The following is a 19,102-nucleotide window of genomic DNA, read 5'->3' as shown; positions in this document are numbered from 1 at the left end:
TTAGTATACTAATGTAGTACTTCACTAGGAAATGCTCTCTCAGTGCACTGATTATTATTAAGTTGTACTGATTTAAAAAAACAAAAAAATCCCACTAGATAGAAATAACAAGAAATGAACTGCATTTCCTGACTTGGAAAACAGTGCAGTCATTTCAATACAATGATTTTTAGGCATACCACAAAATGAGCTACCACAAAACTACAACATAAAAGCAGTAAAGTGATCTCCAGAAGTAATACCATCAGATACTGTTCAAAATCAGGTAGAATATGGAAAAGATGAGTAACTGAAAATTTATATCCTCCAGCAAGTTACAGACAAATGTCTCTAATAAGTGATCAAAGTTCTGTAGTCATGGACATCAGCCATTTTTAGGACCATTCACTACAAAGCTGACAGATGGGCAACTGTATTAATATAAGTGTGTTTTAAAGCACTGTTAACCTTGCTTGCTCCAATTAAGCCGATGAAAACTTTTATGGAAAAAAAAAATTATATACTGTACTTCCAAGAATCATTCCCCTCAAGTTAAACAGAAAAAGTAATGTGAAAATAGTCAGAACTGCTGCATTAGAAGGATTATCTTGAAGATGACACTCAGAGGGTAAAGCAGAAATTAAGGGCAACTCAACACTTTAGCGAACAAGTGCAAGATTGAAGCCCCCACTATTTTACTCTACTTTCCAAGTACCTGTAAGTCACAATGAACTGATGAAGATATAAATGCAAAGAACCATCTGTATTTTTCTTTATAAAAAAAAAAAAAAAGTACAATCAAAGAATCCAAAAGAGTTAAGAAATGAATTAATTCTGCGGGGTTTTATAACCATTTGAAAGGAACAACAAATATAGTTCTGTGCACCCTGTATTTTCACTAATCCACAACTCAGCCATAGCAGGGCCGGTGACTTCATGAACACTAGACAGAAATAAGCCCTTTTAAAAACCTAGCTTAAAAAAAAGCCTCAGAGCCATTCTGCCATTACTTAGAAAAAAAGTTATTCTTTTTTTGCCACCGAATTCAGTGGGACTATACTAGTGCATAGTTATCTTCAGAACTACAGCTATACTGTGATTTCATGTAAAGCAGAAGAAACTTACTAAATTCAATGAAACTGCACTAGTATAGGTGGGATTAGACTAAGACCTCCTGTTTCAACCTCGTAAGACCTACTTAACAAAGCTACTTTGACTTGATGCACTTCATTTGCTTCCTGTAATAATAAAAAAGGACATCCCACCTCCTGTATGGAACTATTTCTTTCAAATTACAAAAATAGGATTGTCTTTGGGGAAAAAACTTAGGTTACTTATAGGAAGCAGCAGTGAAGTGGGAAATGGGAGAAATAGCCATATTTTAGCTGAATAGAATTGACACAGTAAAGCTGATGGAAAACCTAAAAACATGAAAGGGAGCTGGCTTATATTCTATTTATGACTTGTATCTGAACATTTCATAGCAATAAGTCCACAACATTCTACAAAGCACAATTCAAAAGCAAAACCAGTTATATTTAGAAATATTAAAAATACTCAACTTTCCCCCCAAATCAGACTTCATAAACATATTTTTTTTAAAATACAACCACCGCAGCGTTCTACAAATGGTGTTGCATATTATATGGAGTTAGTATTTGGTCCCGGTTTTCTTCATACTTTTCTATCATTTTCTGCATGTCATGGTCAGCTCCAATAACCTTGAAAAGAAGAACATGAACTTTAGAAATAATTGACACCATAAAACACGGTTGCTTTTGAGCAAAATAGAACAGGACTACCACTGAAGCCAAACCAATATACTCCTAGAGATCTGTCCAATTAGCTTTCTGTTCAGAATTTGGCATTCATTGAAAAGCTACATGTCTGATCCTGCAAACAATCACAGTGAACAGACCCTAAAATTCCACCAAAGAGATGTAAGATCAGACTTTTGTGCTATACACTAGGGATAGCTGTAAACATTTTTCCAAGGTTTTCCTTCTCCAAATGTTATTAGAAAAGCAGATTTATTTACTTTTACCACTAAGTAACACTCTTAATATTTGAAGAGTACAATCCTCCATATGCTTAACTGGTTGTTAACTAAAATAATACTTACAAGCACTGGGCAGGAAACTTCAAATAGTGTATGTTTAATGAGCCACTCCTCATAGAGCTGATGAATAGCTTCTAAATAGTCCTAGAAAAAAAGGCATTCAAATAACACATATGCCCACAGATGAAACACACATTGCAATTTTCATACATTTGGTAAGTAGTTAAGAACTATATATAAAAGCCAGCATCAGATATTTCCACTAACAAAAATAAAAAGCATCAGAAGGTTTCTGAGAAAAATTAATTCCCAGTATAAGGTTTTATTCCATGAAGAAGCTCAAAGACACAGCTTACAGGAGCACAGGGCTCTCAGCTCCTTTTAAGATCAAGAACCATGTTACTCTCCCGTAAGTGTTAATGTGGCTCAAGATTTTACAGAGAAAAATACAACAAAGAGAAGTAAGGACAAAAAGGGCAAGACTGCAAAGAGTATGTATGGAAGGCACTCTGTGTCAATACACTTTCCTAAAATTCCCAGTTCACTTTCTCCTAACTCTGACTCAATTTCCTCTAAAAGCACTTCTGCCTGTCATCAACTATCAGTTTTGGTTGGGGTTTTTTTCCACAGAGACCACTTAACATTTTTCATTCATAATTGCCCCCCCCCCCCCAACCCTCAGTAGAGCTGCAAAGTAACACAATGTCTCTTCAAATCCACTATATGGAGGATTTATTCTCCAAGGCAAAATTCCACATGGCCCAAAATTTAACTCTTTCATGTATCTTCAACTGACAATGTCTTCTATTGAGCTACCCAACACTAGAGATACCCTTGTAGTTAGTATACAGTATGTCTTCTGTAACTACATTTATTTCTGGTTAGGCTTTCTTTAGGAGAAAACTCTAATGAAAGCCCATTCTGTAAATTGTGACACAAAAAGTGATCATTCAGTTACTACAGTTTATTTTTAAGCAGATTCCCATGCTAACAATTTTCAAGAAGTTGCAGCTTTTCAGACACAAGCAGAGACACTTTTCATGCATAAACATCCCAGTAACAGCAGACAACAGAAAGTGCCCACATAAATCTTCAGCACCTGCATGCACAGGTATTTGTGCTTCAACTGGGTCCTTTTATGCCAATTAATGATACAAAAGCAATTGCCTTTTTACATCTTAGAGAAGATGAACAGTTGATTAATACTCCACCTGAACAGTCAGCTGTAGTACACTGATTACTAAAACATAGCACTTGGGCAAGTCAGTGTGCATGATAGATTTTTTTTTTTAAATAAATCAAAATTAAATACTGAAGTTTTAGTTTGCAGTGGAAACAGCTGCACCACATTTTGGCAATACACTCGGGATATGATTTTAGTATTTAGATTGGAATCATTATGTTTTTAAAGCTCACTGTAACCACATACATTGAAGGAACTGCTTACCAGAGGAATGATCTTTTCCTCTTCTCTGCATCTTCTCTTTAACCTCTCATAACAAACTTCAGGAGAAGTCTGAAGATAAACTGTAATAACAAAAATTGTAATAGTTATGTTCAAGGATCAGCTTTAAAAGCAAAGAGGAAACTTACTTCACAAACCATAGAAGGAAAGAATCCTGACTTGGGTACCACCACTGAACCTCCCCTTTGGCATTACCGTTAATCAACCCATGAACCATCCATGAATTCATGCTCTCTGATGCTACACATTGCAACCACCGTTATACTGAATAATGTGATTATTTATGACCCATGAAAAAAGAACTGTTTTTTCTCCAAGTAAGGAAACCCACCCAACAAACATGGCCCTCCAGATCCCATCAAAAATTTACCTATCAAATCAACTGAAACATCAGTGTTGTTCTGGATCCAGTCAAACCATTCTGTTAGGACAACATAATCCACCTCTGGCATTTTTCCGCTGAATAAACATAAAAGTCATCACTCACTGAACAGCATGCACAGATCAATTCTAAACTTGTATTTTTTTCACCTGACTAGAATTACTCCCAATTTACTCCAGCATATGTGACATGAAAAAAAAGACCAATATTATGCCCACCCAAATTGAAGGCCTCATAAAGCAGTGTTTGTAAAGTAAAAAGACCAAATCTTTTTCTTAAAAAAAACCCAACCAAACACAAAGTTCCTACTATTAACAGTTACAAGCTATTTTCCCCATTACAGTTAAGAAATAATTACTTAGTGACTAAGAAGAAAAACATTACCACATTGACATTTATACAATAACAACAAATTAGTGTCAATGGTATTTATTGCTCAGGTTCTTTATATCAGGTTCATTTCAAATATATCTGAACTACTGCACTGCATGTCACCAGAAAGGCTTAATTTACTAGGCAGCAATGACAATTCATTACAGAAGCCATAGTAAAGAGCAGTGAAAAAATAATGACACTAAGTAAAATTTACTCCCACTGTAAGAAACATTTGTGGAAGGAGTAATGAAATATTCAACATGCTTAATTTGAACTCTGTATTCAGAGAGCACAGACAATATTGGAGACAACTGTCCCAAAGTTATCTTAGTAAGAATAATAAAATATCAAACAACTCATGTAAAAGGGAGTCTATAGAGGACGTACTAAGTATCACATATTGTTTTTACTAGTATTGGAATCTTCACTTATTATCATATTCCTAAATAGTCAAATATTACTAGTTTTACATTATTCTGTCTTCAAAACTGGTGATAGTAACACATACTCCACACTCTTTCCTAAATGCCTCTGCAACTGAAACATAAAAAAAGAGATAGCGTCGAGAGGCTCCTGTCCTCTCTAGCTGAATGATTAAGACCAGCTGCAACATTTTAAGTAGTGCTGAAGGAAAAGATTCCACAGATTTCTAAACCATTCTCCTGGCAACATGCTTTGATCACTGGTAAAACTGGGTAAAGATAATCCAGAAATATATTTCTGCTTAAATATGCAAGAAAGCAAAACCCATATTTGTACCACCTCCCTTCTTTATGTGCCATCCAGCTGAATACCTTGCCTCCCAAAGCACCCAAGAAATGGGCTAATACAATTCACCACTATTCTTCTAATATATCAATTATATACGTTTCTGGGTAGCAGGCATATACATAAGCCAAATACTGATTCTGCTACTTTTCTCCAAGATATATGGGGAAAACAGGAAGGTCAAAAGTAATTAGAAATATGAAAAAGCTCCACTGTTCTTACCCTAAAAGTCAGATACATCCAGGTCAATTCTGCATTGACCTGCCCTGCAGACAACATGCCTTTGCCTCCCACACTGCCTGCGTCAGTGGAGTCCCCTGGTTAATCCTGTGAGGATTCTGGATCAGGCTCAAGATCCATAAAGATACAGGTAATGTAGGAGGCACAAAAGGATGTTTTCATTTCCAAAGTTTGCTGACATTTGACTCCTACCAAGTAGTTTTTACTGCAAAAGTTAAACATGAATGGAATGAGCTTTCTATCATAAATAACTATGAATTCAAATGGGACAAAGTGAATTACTACTGCTTAGCCTATAACATATCATGCATACTCACGTGCACTCATTCAAAATTCTTCTAAAGTTTTACACCTAACATGAGCGTGTCTTTCGGTGCTAAACTCAGATATGCATGAGTGTCCAAGTTCTTACTGTGATTGCACATCTCTGCATGCTAGAGAAGCTCAAAACAATTGCTCAGAATTTAAGCCTTCCATCATCATCATCGTAAATCTTACTCTATTTCTCTCTCTGGGAAAAAGCCTGCAACACCAAAACACAAATACTGAGTGACACTGGATCAAAGAAGAGCTGGTATTCCTGATAGTCCCACAGCTCTTCATCCCTTGCTTAAACTAATCATTCTCCTAAAGGAGAAGAGCTTGTGTAGACTAGAGATAACAAGGAATTCTTCTCCACCTTGAAGACTGGGACCCTAAGCAATACCTTCTCTTACAGAAAAGGAAGCAGAAAATAACCTCTGCTCTTTGCAGTATGCTTGCCCCAGTCTGAGTCTTATTTTGAATAAAAAAGTTTTACTTCACTTTTACATAGTTTTAATGGGACAATGCCTTCGATATAGCTATTTAACAACCCCTTTACTGAAGATAACTGTTGAATAACTTGAGCCTGAGGGGTTTTTTTGATAACATTTTTAGCAAAGTTTAAAGATACGTCAGCTTAGTTTTGTTTTCCAGACCTTTCATCACAGGCATCGTTCAATTTCTACAACAGGCAACCTCTCCTGTGTTCTCTGCATGATTTCCACATGTTGACTAACCTACATAAAAATTAGGATCACTCCCCTACAGAGACAGGAGGTTCCTTCTAGGAAATAGTAACAAGGAAGGAAAAAGCTTCTGGAGGATACAAAGGAATTTTCCTTTGCAAAGTCCATTTAGTTAAAGAATGATTTTTAAAATTTTCATGCAGCAGTTGAACATAAAGCACAGCATGGGAAGCAATCGTTTTAAGTTATAAGACCTTTCCCCTGCCACAGGGCACTACTATCCTTCTACATAAAAGTATCAAGTGTAAAGTTTGTATTTTCTCTTTGTTCCTCTGATGGCTAAGACACCATCTTCTAATTTTTAGCCCTTAACATATCCACAGCCTTTTTGTATCTAATTATTCTTTTGTTACTATAGTCTTGCAATTTCAATAACTCCCATTTTTTATGTTTGCACCCGGTGTGTCTGTAGGTGACACATGTATTCTCCCAACCTTTCTATACAAGTATGTCAAGCTGGTTTTGTCTCTTTAAACAGGCCTTCCATTCTTTTGATCATGCCAGTATCTCAGCGTCACGCCTATTTCAGTTTTAGTTCTAGTTCATGTATCGTGAAGGAGCAGTTAGAAGTGTAAAAAGTAATGCTAAAAAGCTCTCATAAAAGCTGTGTAGAAAAGCACCAATATTTCCATCTCCCTCCTGGAAGCCCTTTGCCAGATACATGCAAGAGTCACATTTACTCTTCTTTGGGCTACGCAATACTAGGGTTATTTTGTGCTAAAGTTTTATTTATCTATAAATATATAAAAAGATACATATATTTCTGCTTTTTGACTTACAGTCCTTCCTCTTCAAATTGAAATTTCTGTTGTCAGTTCAACTGAATGACAGAATTTATCAGCATACTCTCACCCTGGGTACCAAAGCATCAATCCAAAGGCTGATCCAACAGGAGTAACCTCCTTCCAGCCTGATATGTGCCCTTTCAGTATCTCCCTTCAATGGGATATCCTATCACATTACAACACCAGCTTCTGCACTTATTCATGCAAGTCTCCCCAAACCTCCTTGATAATATGTGACCTCAATTCAGATCAATGAGAATGCCTTTGTTGGGGGGGGGGGGAACTTTACAAAACACAATTACTAGATTAGTCTAACATGATGCGTTGTTGGTCGCTGACTTTAACTTTTGTCTAAAGCTTTAGTTATTCTTTCCTTCATCATTTGTTCTGAAGTTGTGCTAAATACTGCAGCAGATGAACAAACCTGCAGTTAGTAAGATGACTTTCCTTGCACCCTAATATGGGGTCTACAGTAGTTGTTTTAAGTCACAAGGGTACTGCCTCTACATTACAATACTTTCTCCTAGTCTGAGATTTCACATGCTTTCATAACTCTCAAATGGTCTTTGTTTCTACTACTAGTTGTTACTACTATTTCCATGCTCCCATTATCATCCTGTCTTTTGTTAGATGCAGTTTTCTTTCCTGTACACAGACATAACTTCTAGTTTTTGAGACAAGTCTGGATGATCTTTAAAGAACTGCAACACATAGGATAGGGCAGTGATCAAACAACATGGAGTAAAGCCATAGAACTGCTTGCCATAGGATGTCCTGGAAACTAGAGGTTTACACAGACTTAGGGGAAAACTGGACAGGTTCATGGAAAATACATGCCCTCTGGGTTACTAAATACAGAGAAACCGCTGCTGAACAAGGAAGTCCCTAAACTGTAAGTTACTGGATATACTCAGAAATTACCATAAATGCTAACCCTGTTCTCACACTCTTTTCAAGTACTTTTGGCCATCACTGGAGACAGGATGCAAGGGACGACAGATTTCCTTATTTTTCTAATGTGACTCAAAATGGCTATTTTCATGTAGCTTAAATTTTTCCTTGTTTTATTTATAATCCTTTTATAAACCCTTGTATCATATTTTGGTTTGTTATTGGTAGCATCAGCTGGCTTCTAGCTTGCTGTAACAAAACAAAGCAAATGCCTTCTGTCCAACATTAAAAAGCGCTGAAGCCACAAAACATCTTAGATGCCCTTAAAAATGTTATTACAAAATTAATACATAGAGTTGACAAAAGCAAACAGCCTCATAGCAACACAGTTCTCAGTCTTTGGGACAAAAGCACTTTGTCTACAATAGGGGGGGGGGGGGAATCAATAAAAACAAGAAAGACATTCCAGTACATTTCCATTGTATGCAGACTGAGATAAGTAATGTCTCCTTCTGTTTGCCTCACATCTTACTGTGTCTCTCCCAACTTTCAAAGCAGTTCCAGTAACAGCCTAGGAGCTTATGTAGCATGGATGCCATCTTGTGGCATGCAGCCATTCTCCCTGCAGACAGGGGCAAGAAACTGGTTTTGTCCCTTAAGACCACTGAAAAATCCATTAAACAACAATCTGTCACACGCACTTCTCAACATAAGGTCAGCATTCAAAACAAAACAAAAAAATCAGCACGGATTACTGCACTATTTTAATTAGTATGGAATGGGCAAGTTATACATCAGCCAGGTAATAAATGCTTTTTCTATTTCAGGCCACAATCTTATCCCCCAGAACAAAATAACCCAGGTTAGACCCGACTGCTCTACCACTGGCCCAAGCACACCTGGAGGTGGGGATCTGATTCAGAAAGTGGCATTTAGAGACAAACAGCTCTTGTTCTTTCTTTACTTACTAGCCTACGAAGGTTTGCAGTCTATTTTGATCATGTGAATCCTGATTCTGAGCAACAGCATGCAATTCAAGTTCCTGCTTGTCAGTCAAGTTCATGCTTGCAAGTAATGCCAATCCTGGATGCAAGGTTGGATAACGCTATCTAGCTCTCTCCCTCCTAGTCGTCTTCTTTATATCCTCATGATTTTTTATGAGTTCACTATGGGTTTGCTTTGATTTAAGCAAGACTTTTGTATTCAGCTGGAGAGGAGATAACTTCAATAAATGGTGTTCTAAATAATAAGATGTTCTAAATATACAAGAGCGCTTCTGAAAAAGGTTCTCACCTGGCTCATGTCCTACAGATTTTATTCTACCAGTGGGCAGCACGTCCCATACAAAACACACTGCCACTCCAACACAGAACTGACAGATTTCACAGACCACTTACATCCAAATTACCAAAGAAATCATCAGTTGATTATATATTTTTAAATCTAATTAAGCCAAGAAAGTAAAGTAGAAAACCATATAGCATACCTTCGATACAGATTTTCTACAAAAATGTATTTTGCACTGTGAATTGATCGCTCCATCATTCTTACGGGGGAAATCTACAAAATAAAACTTGACAGTCACTTTTCAGCATGTTTGTTTCTTTTCAAGCTCATATTGCGCATCATGTCCTTTACATTATGAAATACATTAACATTTTCAGTTCTTCCCGATCTTGTGATAAAAAGAACAACCCTCATCTTACTTATGGTCACTGCATTATTAAACATATACATAACTAATCTGTTTTTCATACACAAGTTTCAAAGGTAACTGCAAAAGCATTCAGCTGAGCACCTGAAGTTAATCAGCGGTACAAAAAAGCAGCAGTCCACTTGGGATTTGCAGAGCAACAAGAACTTCCACCTTCAGGTGTGTCACTGTGTCAACAGCACAGGCCTAACATCAGAAAAACTGTAACAAGAACACAGAACTTTTTAAAGAAATAATTACAACTGACAAAGCACTGGCCTTAGCCAGTTGTGCATGTGTTCAAACAAACAGCACTTCATTTTGGAGAAGAGAGATTTTCTGACACTCTCTGGCCCCTGCAGAGCACTGCAACCATGGCAGAGCTCTTTCCAGCCAGGTATTCTGCACTTTAATGACCATGGAAGCAACAATTGCTCCAGCAAGACGCAAATGACAGCAAAGCACAGATTGAAACGCAGGGAGATCCTCAGGAATTTTTGAATGAACATTTTCTGCAACAGAAAACACCTCTTCCAAAAAGCTAATGATTGTATGTGCGGTATCCCTATCATATGTGGTACTTCTGAAAGTTTGCCCTGACACAAACTCAGAAAATATAATGCAAGAACAATCATTAAGGTATAGGCATGCCACCCAAGATCAGATCTTGTAATCAGGCAATGGAGGACTTAGCACAGAATGTAACAACAGGTGTTTGATGGAAAGAAAAATGAACAGGTCCTGATAAAAAGGTAGAGTGTGTGAATCAATACAGGAAAAGAAAAAATGACAAGGAAAAAAATGATGCAAACCATCTGAAAAAAAGCAGTAGAAATTTTAGTGGAAGTATTTTGGACAAACACAAAAAGCAATGGCTAAATTTGTGCTAGACAGCACGGAGCAGCAGAATGAATACTAACACCATCTTTAAGATTACCTAATGTTTGGCAAAGATTTGAAATAGCTAAATTTATATCGAGACCAATTACAGACAAGTCACTGATGATTTGTGCAAGTCTAGCTCATAAGGGTGGTACAAAAAAAAAAAAAAAACAGTATTAGTTTGGGGAAGTAAAAGTTCTGAGCAAGTAGGAAGCGGACATTTCGCCCCTGGAGCATGAGTTGAGCATATCAACAATGTCTCTGCACCACAAAAATTCACGCTCACTGCAGGAACAAAAAAGGAACGTAAACAGCATCTTAACTTTTGGATACGAGATTAAAAACATTTATTACTTATAACTGCATCTAACTCCTTTTTAAATTAAAAGAAAAATATGTTTATTTACCATTGGTCTGGTATGCTGCTCCAGCATTGTAAGCTGTATGTAAGTCTGTAACGTTATCCCCCATCTTGATGCATCTTGGTACATTAAGCCCTGGGTTTAGAGATAGAAGCGAGACAGACAGACATTTCAGTTTGGTCAAACAGCAAAAAAAGTGAAGTTGGGTATTTCATAAGCTTTTGCACTACAACAGAATTGCTGTAAGTAGTGCACTAAAACAGCTGACACCAGGTTTGAGAAGAATTAAGGGATCATTTGCTCTCCACAATGTAGATGTAAGAATTACAGTCCTGGTCCTTGGAGACACTTAAGTGGGGCACTTGGAATGCTCACTGAAATCAACAGGAATTAGTTACTCTGCACCTGGAACAGTCAGGACCAAGGCATAGCTCATATGAGACAGTTCGAATACGTTTAATGATTTTAAAAAACATGTCCGCTACTCTGTTTTTGTGCACTGACAGACTCTCAGTACACCCAGTCCATCCAGAAATGCAAATATGGTTCCAGTAAGTATGTTCTGGGCCTCAGAAAAGGTGTCTTTTAACACAGACAACTGTTCTTCCCAAAGGATGCTCAAAGCAATTCTCAGATCTTCCACTCTTTCTGATTGCTGCAATTCCACACACACATACAAGCAACAGTCTATCCTGCAAAGATCTGACTCAAAATAAAACATCGCTCAGTGTCTACTTGCTGAGTTGACAAGCTTTAAGTCAGCAGCACGGCTTCAGTCCACAGATCTGACCTCCTCCTTGTCTCCTTGTGCAAGATCAGAACAAGAAAGTATGCTGAAGTGCACAGATTGCTGAGATAATGTGTGACACAGCCAAGCATGCCCCATCCCTTTACTAATAGTAAGAAAGTAAAGCATCAGCAACTCCTAGTAGGGAGAATTTACTTTTCCAGAGGACCTGTGCTAGCAGTAATTACATCAAATACACGTTAGGGCACATGTGGTTTGGAGTGTATCCACACTGCTGTGTTAACAGCAAATTCCACATCATCTTGAGCATAGGTACCCATCTCAGCCAGCAATGACATTTTTTGTGATGGAGATGATCATACAAGCAGGGAAGAATGACATCAGAAACCACTTCAACCATCCCAGCAAAAGCATTATCTGTAGATGTAGTCAGAGCCCTGACTGCTGTCTCCAAGCACAGCTATGACAAAGGGACATACCTATGGGGAATGGTTCCAAGAAGCGATGACTACTCAAAAGACAACAGAGGCTCTCAACACCTCACAAGACTGAATTTTCCATATCTTCAGCAGTCAAACAATATTAACCGATCAGATGCACCTCTCACTTTCTGAGGTAATTTAATAGCAAAGACATTCCTTCCTTCTTTGAAATAGGCATAAGTAGATTTAGAAACAACTGTCACACTCAGGGCTTACCTTTCTGTGAGTTTCTTTAGCTCATACCCAATAAAAGACCCAGTACTTGCTGAAACCACATTTTATGTGCAATGTTTCTATTATACACATGTCTTAATCACAATAAAATATCTTTTGCACGATGGAGCTTTATTTTTTGCTGTATGAGATTATGACCACACCTTTTGTAACAGTTTTGCTGATTGGTAAGAAGTTCTCATGCATGTCGTACTAGAAGAACAGTAATTGTAATTGTAGAACTAATTTGTGCCACTTACCAGGATATTATGACCACGAACATTCCTCCACTTAGTCACCGGTTCTGTCAAAACCTTGTTAAAAAGAATTACTCCATGTTAAACGTGTTTTAGATTCAAAATACGTAATTTTACCCTACAAGTCTACAACCACTTTTAATGAATACTCCATTCAGTAAGTCAGAGTATTCAGGACTTGCATTGGAAAGCTCATCCCTCTTCAAAAAAACCAGCACTAAATCCTGTAATACAAAAGGTAATAATCAACAATGTTAAAAAAATAGAGAAACATCATTATACAACATCTTTTTAGCATTTTTAAACCTCCAGAAGAAAACACTGGATTGATTACCTAACAAGCCTGGAAATATTTTCACTTTTTTGAGTCAAAATCAGTGCAATGTAAGGTCAAGAATGGCTTAGCTGAGCACTGACTGCATTTCAATGACCTGCTCATTCCTTCACAAATTAACACTTCTCAGCAAAGGAAGAGAGGATCAGAACGCTATCATATTACTTTTCATTTTATTTTTTGTGATCTAGCAAACAAAATGTAATCAAAACTTTTACGAAATTAATCAGAAAAGCTTCTACCCTGAATAAGTAAAATCACAGGTGACTTATCTGGTTCAAACAGGGTCTAAAACTCCAACGACACTGCACAGCCAGGCCTAAGAGAATCTGATAAGCCTGGGAAGTTAACTAGCTTTTAAAAAATGTTTCACTATATGCAAATTAAAGTTTGTTGTCCTTTGAGTTAGTAGTTACTTACTCCATAAGGGTCATTCCTGTTACCAAAGTAACATTACCAAATAACATCTGGCAACTGAGCATTTCCATGAGGAATCCTGAGACTATCGAATGTGTTTCGAGATCTGCCAGGAAAAGTATTAATATCTGACGTACACAAAAGCAATTGCTCACTGAGGTTTGACCTTGATTTTGTTTAAAATATAGTAAGCCTGCCCTTCCCCTAATCTTGTTCCAAGTAATATGAAATCTAATACCATCACAGTCTAAGAAATCTCCAGAAAGAATTCTAACAGATTTTTCATTTTTTTAAAAAAGCCATCCATTTACTGGGATCTCAGTTACATGACATCAGTATTTTTACATCATTACTTCTTTGTCTCTACTTTGCTTCTTACAAGATATATCTAAGTTACATGAAAGAGCAAATGAGCATGCCCAAACATGCCCAATCCACGTGGGCTGCAGTTATTTTACAGAGGTACAAACTCCAATCCACAGGCTTTACTGATATTTTGTCATCCAGTACTATATTACGTATGATCTAAACCTGCTGCTCCTTTCTCATTAGCCTAAGAAAGGACAACACTTCAAAAGTTAACTGTCAATTCTGTCAAGACAAGCAACTGCCGAATGATGTAAATAAAGACAGAGAGATGTACATTCAGTACCTCAATGCTGGTAGTTTGTGAAAAATAATCCAGGCATGTTGTTTTTCCACTTGCAATGTTCCCCTCTATACATATCTGCAGAAAAACAGTATCACCTTTAAAAATCATGCTATCGCATAGTAGTGAATGGCCGACGTAAAACTATACTCTCCATATCAAACATACTATTTCCTTATAATGTAAATAGATTAGTTTATAGGAAGACAGTGGGGATCAGTTTGGATTTTGTGACTCCCCGCAGACCACCACTTTTTTTCTCCCTGACATACATATATATACCTACCGTCTCTTTACCAAGCAAGGGGCAATCTTGCTTTCTGGTACCCCCTGCAGAGTCAGCAGCCTGCCAGTGCTTCCAGCTTCCCACCCCCTTCCCATGGCCCCCACGAATTTCAGAGGGTCACCTGCTGTGCTGCTGCTCCTCCACCCTGTCTGCCACAACTCACCTCAGAGACTTCACCTTAACTTTCAACTTAAAGGCCAATGGAAGTAGTAATTTCAGTGTCCATTAAATAGATAGCTTAAACATTAAGATGCATTAGATTTTTATTTTCAGAAACCTGCACAGTTACAGTAAACTGAATTTTGTTTCAGCTGTCTTAAAATAATTTATAGCTTAAAGTAATTAGATTCTAAGTAAATAAATAAAAAACACAGAAAAACCCAACCCTCACAGGCAGGGCTGTGTAGGGCAACTCCAATGCTACACACACAACACTGACGCCAGACCGACACTTGTCCCTACACAACACCATGCTTTTGCACAAATGCCTCACGGCTTTGTTGTTGTGATTTACAGAACTTGGTAAGCGTGGGTTTGCACCGAATTAAGACCCAGTAAGAGACCCCCCACCTGACCACCACTCAGTAAAACAGCCCTGTCCAACGGCTGCCAATATACACACACTCAGATTATAACCACGTTAGAGCTCGCACGTTTTATACATTTTCTGAACAAACGCAAATACTTACAACTGTCTTTCTATCGCCTTCTTTTATCAGATGTTTATCTAGAATGGAAATAAACAGGAGTTACAACCAAGAAGGAGGTCCTCCTAACTTACAGTTACACTGAGCCTCTTAAGGTGAGCCCCTCCATGAAGTTTTTAGGTTCTCTATTGCTCAATACGAGTACCTGCTAAACTACCGATCTTTAAGGTTTAATGTAATCATTGGGTCACGTAACAGACACGCTGTGGCATACACTGACACAGTTTTAGCCCAAGTTCTCCATTCTCCTTAGCACTACGACGAGTCGCATCGTGAGCACCTACGCTCTTTCAGCACGTTTCTGTCATGCTGACTGCTCTTTCAGTTAGTTTATATTGGGGGAAAAAAAAAACAAAAAAAAACGAACGTTGGAAAGGCCGGTCATGGTGCGACGCCCACGGGCCTCACAGGCCTAGCTATAAAGTCGGGTAAGGATGAAAGTTTTCGGACACCTCCAAGACAAGCAGCTGAGGCGCCGCAAATCTCAGAACTGCCCACGCAGGATTTCCCCGCGCGCGCACACACACACACACACACACACCCCGCCCCCCTCCCCGGCCCGGCCGCCTAGCGAGGCCCGCCCGGACTTACATCCTCCAGCGCCGCTCGGGCCGGGCCGGGGCCGCAGCGCCAGGCCGCCCGCCGAGGAACCCGCGGCCGCTCCGCCCGCGCAGACGGCTCCCGGCGCGCCGCTCCCCGCCCCCCACCGGCCCCGGGCCCCGCGCAGCGCCCAGGCCGCGCCCAGGCGCCACATGACCCATCCCCGCCGCCGCCGCCGCCACCACCGGCCTCGGCCCTGGCCCCGGCTCCGCCCCGCTTCCGCCCGCTGCGCGCTCACTTCCGCCGCCGGGCAGGGCCGGGGCCGGTGGCGGCTGAGGGGCGCGGGACCGCCCGGAGCGGACCGGACCGGCCGCCATGGCGGCTGCGGCGGCGGTGGACAGCGGCTTCCTCCGCTCCCCGCGGGGCGCTGTGAAGATCGCCCGCGCGGTAGGCCCTGAGGGGAGCGGGCCGGGCCGGGCCGGGCTTCCTCCGCTGCCGAGGGGGCGGCCCCGGCGGGGCACTAACCCCCCCCACCCCCGGTGCCCGTTTCTGTCCCCTCAGGTGGTGGCGTTTGTAACGTTCCTCTGCTTCGTGGCCTCCCGCTCGGGCGGGGCGTACACCGCCCTGGCGCTCATGGAGACGGTGATCACGGCGCTGTTTTTCCTGCTGTACTTGCTAAAGCTGGACAAGAAGCTGCGGTGGCTCTTCTGGCCGTTGGCGGTGAGTAGGGGCCGGCCCTCCAGGGGAAGCGGCGCGACCCCCTTCTGGGAGTGACCCCCACCCCACCCCGGAGGGGCTGCCGGCCACCCCCCGGTCGCCGCTTCTGTGGAGCTAAAGGCAAAAAAAGCAGGACTTCGCTTTCCTGGAGCCAGTTTCTCCTGACAGAGGCGGCAGTGCTGTGCTCTGCTGCCCCGGCTGCTAAAGAGCTGGCTCGTATCCGCCAACAGCCCCTCCGGTAATGAGCATCATTTGCTCAACCTGGCAGTGCTGTACTTCTCACAAGACTAAAGATGCGCTTTCACGTCAGCGTTAACGAGGTCTCCTCTTACCTCCCTTTTTAAAATTTATTTGCTGCTTTAGTCTGCCGAGCGCAGCCAAGTTGCGTAAATTTGCCTGCCAAAAAAGAAGGTGGGTAAAATGAGGAAGTTTTATCACAAGCGCTCTTTCTAACGTCAAACCGCTGGGCGTCACTGTCGATCTTGGGTGGATACTAGTGCAATGCCTTTTTCGTGGTAAAACAGCAGTTCTTAATGATGCATACAAGATCGCGAGCTGTTCACGTGCTTCTTCAGGTGTGTATTTCAGAATAAATACTTTGCTTCCACTGGCTGTTTCAGGATATTTTCAACTCGGTGATTGCAGCGTTGTTCCTCCTCATTGTGTGCCTGTTTGCAATAATAATCAAGACCAACAATGGGACACTGGCTGGAGGAGTAAGTAGGAAAGTTATTAACGAATTTCAGTTCTTACAGTAGACACGATGTGAGCCTCTTGGTATACTTCCATTGCGGTAAGACCACAGAAACACCTCTGTCATGGAAGAACGTATGCAGAAGTCGCAAACAAAAGTCAACACGCATTCAATGTATTTCACTAAGAAAAAAAAAAATAATCCTCAAATCACTAGTAATTTAAAGATATTACTAGACTTAGGAATTACTACAGAGAAGTACTAACACTGAAAACTCCTAAAGTTTAACTGAGTAACCTGCATTTGCTTCCACAGCTTGAAATTCTAGGTGGGAGAATCGCTGGCTCTTTTAGGACTATCCAGTCTGGTTACACTATTTAAGAAGAAATGCCTACAATCCTACTAAAAAGAGTTGAAACTTCTTAACAGACATGCTGGTACCTCCCTCCTGATGTGTATATTATTTTTTCTGACACAAACTGAGAAATTACAGCAGCTGAAAAGGTTTTTTCAGTCTATGATTGTAAGATTTTTGTGCCTCCAAGATCAAGCCAGTTTAATAGTTTAAACAACTGGTATTTTCAATTCAAGTAAAAACTAATTAACATTAATAATGAGGGGGGGCGGGGGGAATCAGTTTTGAACGTATTTAAGTCTCTTGAAGTACAAGATAAGCTAAAATGTGATGAGCAACCAAAAGAAAGGCAGAACTTGCCACATGGGTTTTTCGAAATCAGCTTAAGAGGCAATGAGGTGGAAGGCTGATGTCTTTGCTGGCAACGACATCCAAAGCAAAAAGGAGACCTTCTGATAAAGCGACGGGCTATGCTAGAATCTAATTTATATTCTCAACTGTGAAGTTAAGTTGGAAGCAGGGGACTAAGCAGGCAGCTTGGAAAACAAGTTCGGGCAGGACATATGACATCTTCAATGTTGGGAGAAACGGAATTGCCCCGAGGCCTGTGCTCCTACGACGCAAACTGCCTGGAACTGTGGTCTCCTGAAAGAGCTTGCCTTGGCATTACTCCCACTGACCAGATAATTCCACTTTAAAACGTGCTCGCATAAAAAAAACTTGTGCGTATGTGGGATCGGGCCAAAGGGCAAGAGCTGAGTGAGTTAACTCAGGAGCTCTTTTGCCAGTCGCCTGCCTGAAGTTTTATATTTTTTAAATACTTAACGTACATCTTCTTCAGTTTGTTTGGAGCGTGTTTCTCATTCAGAGCTTCAGAGGAGAGGAGCACTGGTTTTTTTCCTGATAGGCTGGTTTCTACAAATGTTGACTTTTCTCCACGCTGATACCATTAATTAGGCAGTCCTTGAAGAGACAGAAGGGTTTTCATTTAGGATAAAAGCATTGTCTAGCATAATGCAGCAGTAGCTTAGCTTTCAAGGAGAACACATCACCTCCAAGACGTCACACAAACAGCAAAAAAAGCCAGGGTGTAGACTGCTGTAGGGGATTTAAATACAGATGTTACTTAATCTATCAGCTGTCTCACATCACACATATATTTAGAAGGCCAGAAGCAAGTTAGGAGGATGCATTTACTGCTTCTTTGAGGAACGGTAGAGGAGTAACTACAATAGAAGATAGCGATTCTATGGGGAAAGTAACATTATTGTTATTTTTACAGGTGTTTGGTCTTGTATTGCTTGTTCTCTGTGTTGTCGATGCAGTTCTTCTTTTCCAGAAGATTAGCTTTGGTGCACCAAGAGGAAGGAATACTCCTGCGAAATAAGATTACCATTCTAGTGAAAGAACACTTTTCTCACTGATGACCGCTTCACTGTTCCCTTTTAAAAAATTTGTATTGTCAGGTGTTCACCTTTGAATTTCCCGTGCATTTATGTCCATTTTTGAAAGTATTGTTCCTAAGTTTTCTTACGCTTACAAATGTAGTTTCAGTGTTGCAATTCAACCAGGCTGAGCTTCACAGAAAATGGTCCTGGTTTTCTAAACTTAATTACATTTTCACCTGTATGAAACTTTGTCTCTCTGCAATAAAAAGAAAACACAAATAGGCCTAAGTGCATTATTTATTTATTAAGACCACTTGAAGCAAAAAAATTACTTGATTTAACGTACCAGTAAACATCTTTGGGAACACATTTTCTTCACCCTTAC

At 40.0% G+C, this 19,102-nt stretch overlaps 2 protein-coding genes across 4 annotated transcripts; one reads left to right on the top strand and one right to left on the bottom strand.

The window, feature by feature from the left end:
* Positions 1-762: 762 nt before the first annotated feature.
* Positions 763-15,943, bottom strand: TK2 (thymidine kinase 2). Of its 3 annotated transcripts, none has more exons than XM_049806711.1 (10): positions 15,862-15,943; positions 15,006-15,043; positions 14,034-14,108; positions 12,634-12,687; positions 10,976-11,065; positions 9,480-9,553; positions 3,874-3,962; positions 3,486-3,565; positions 2,102-2,182; positions 763-1,700 (listed from the first exon to the last, which is right to left on the bottom strand). In XM_049806711.1, the coding sequence occupies exons 1-10, from the start codon at positions 15,938-15,940 to the stop codon at positions 1,602-1,604; spliced, it is 759 nt and encodes a 252-aa protein (XP_049662668.1). In that variant the 5' UTR covers positions 15,941-15,943; the 3' UTR covers positions 763-1,601. The 3 variants fall into 3 exon arrangements, with proteins under 3 accessions (XP_049662668.1, XP_049662667.1, XP_049662669.1); XM_049806710.1 differs by lacking the exon at positions 15,862-15,943 and adding an exon at positions 15,615-15,811; XM_049806712.1 differs by lacking the exon at positions 15,862-15,943 and adding an exon at positions 15,169-15,400.
* Positions 15,871-19,000, top strand: CKLF (chemokine like factor). Its single transcript, XM_049806716.1, has 4 exons — positions 15,871-16,010; positions 16,125-16,283; positions 16,901-16,996; positions 18,612-19,000. The coding sequence occupies exons 1-4, from the start codon at positions 15,939-15,941 to the stop codon at positions 18,714-18,716; spliced, it is 432 nt and encodes a 143-aa protein (XP_049662673.1). The 5' UTR covers positions 15,871-15,938; the 3' UTR covers positions 18,717-19,000.
* Positions 19,001-19,102: the final 102 nt, after the last annotated feature.

This window comes from Accipiter gentilis, chromosome 7 (genome assembly GCF_929443795.1).
Source record: "Accipiter gentilis chromosome 7, bAccGen1.1, whole genome shotgun sequence".
Taxonomy (NCBI): Eukaryota; Metazoa; Chordata; class Aves; order Accipitriformes; family Accipitridae; genus Astur; species Astur gentilis.
The sequence above is the reverse complement of the archived record's forward strand: the minus strand, read 5'-3'. Positions and strand labels throughout refer to the sequence as shown.

Coding starts and splice junctions, on each gene's coding strand:
- CKLF (XM_049806716.1), top strand. CDS start 15,939: ATGGCGGCTGCGGCGGCGGTGGACAGCGGCTTCCTCCGCTCCCCGCGG. Junction 16,284..16,900: donor GGCTCTTCTGGCCGTTGGCG/GTGAGTAGGGGC, acceptor TGGCTGTTTCAG/GATATTTTCAACTCGGTGAT. Junction 16,997..18,611: donor ATGGGACACTGGCTGGAGGA/GTAAGTAGGAAA, acceptor TTATTTTTACAG/GTGTTTGGTCTTGTATTGCT.
- TK2 (XM_049806710.1), bottom strand. CDS start 15,777: ATGTGGCGCCTGGGCGCGGCCTGGGCGCTGCGCGGGGCCCGGGGCCGG. Junction 9,554..10,975: donor AGCAGCATACCAGACCAATG/GTAAATAAACAT, acceptor TTTATTTTGTAG/ATTTCCCCCGTAAGAATGAT. Junction 3,566..3,873: donor TGTTTCAGTTGATTTGATAG/GTAAATTTTTGA, acceptor TTGTTATTACAG/TTTATCTTCAGACTTCTCCT.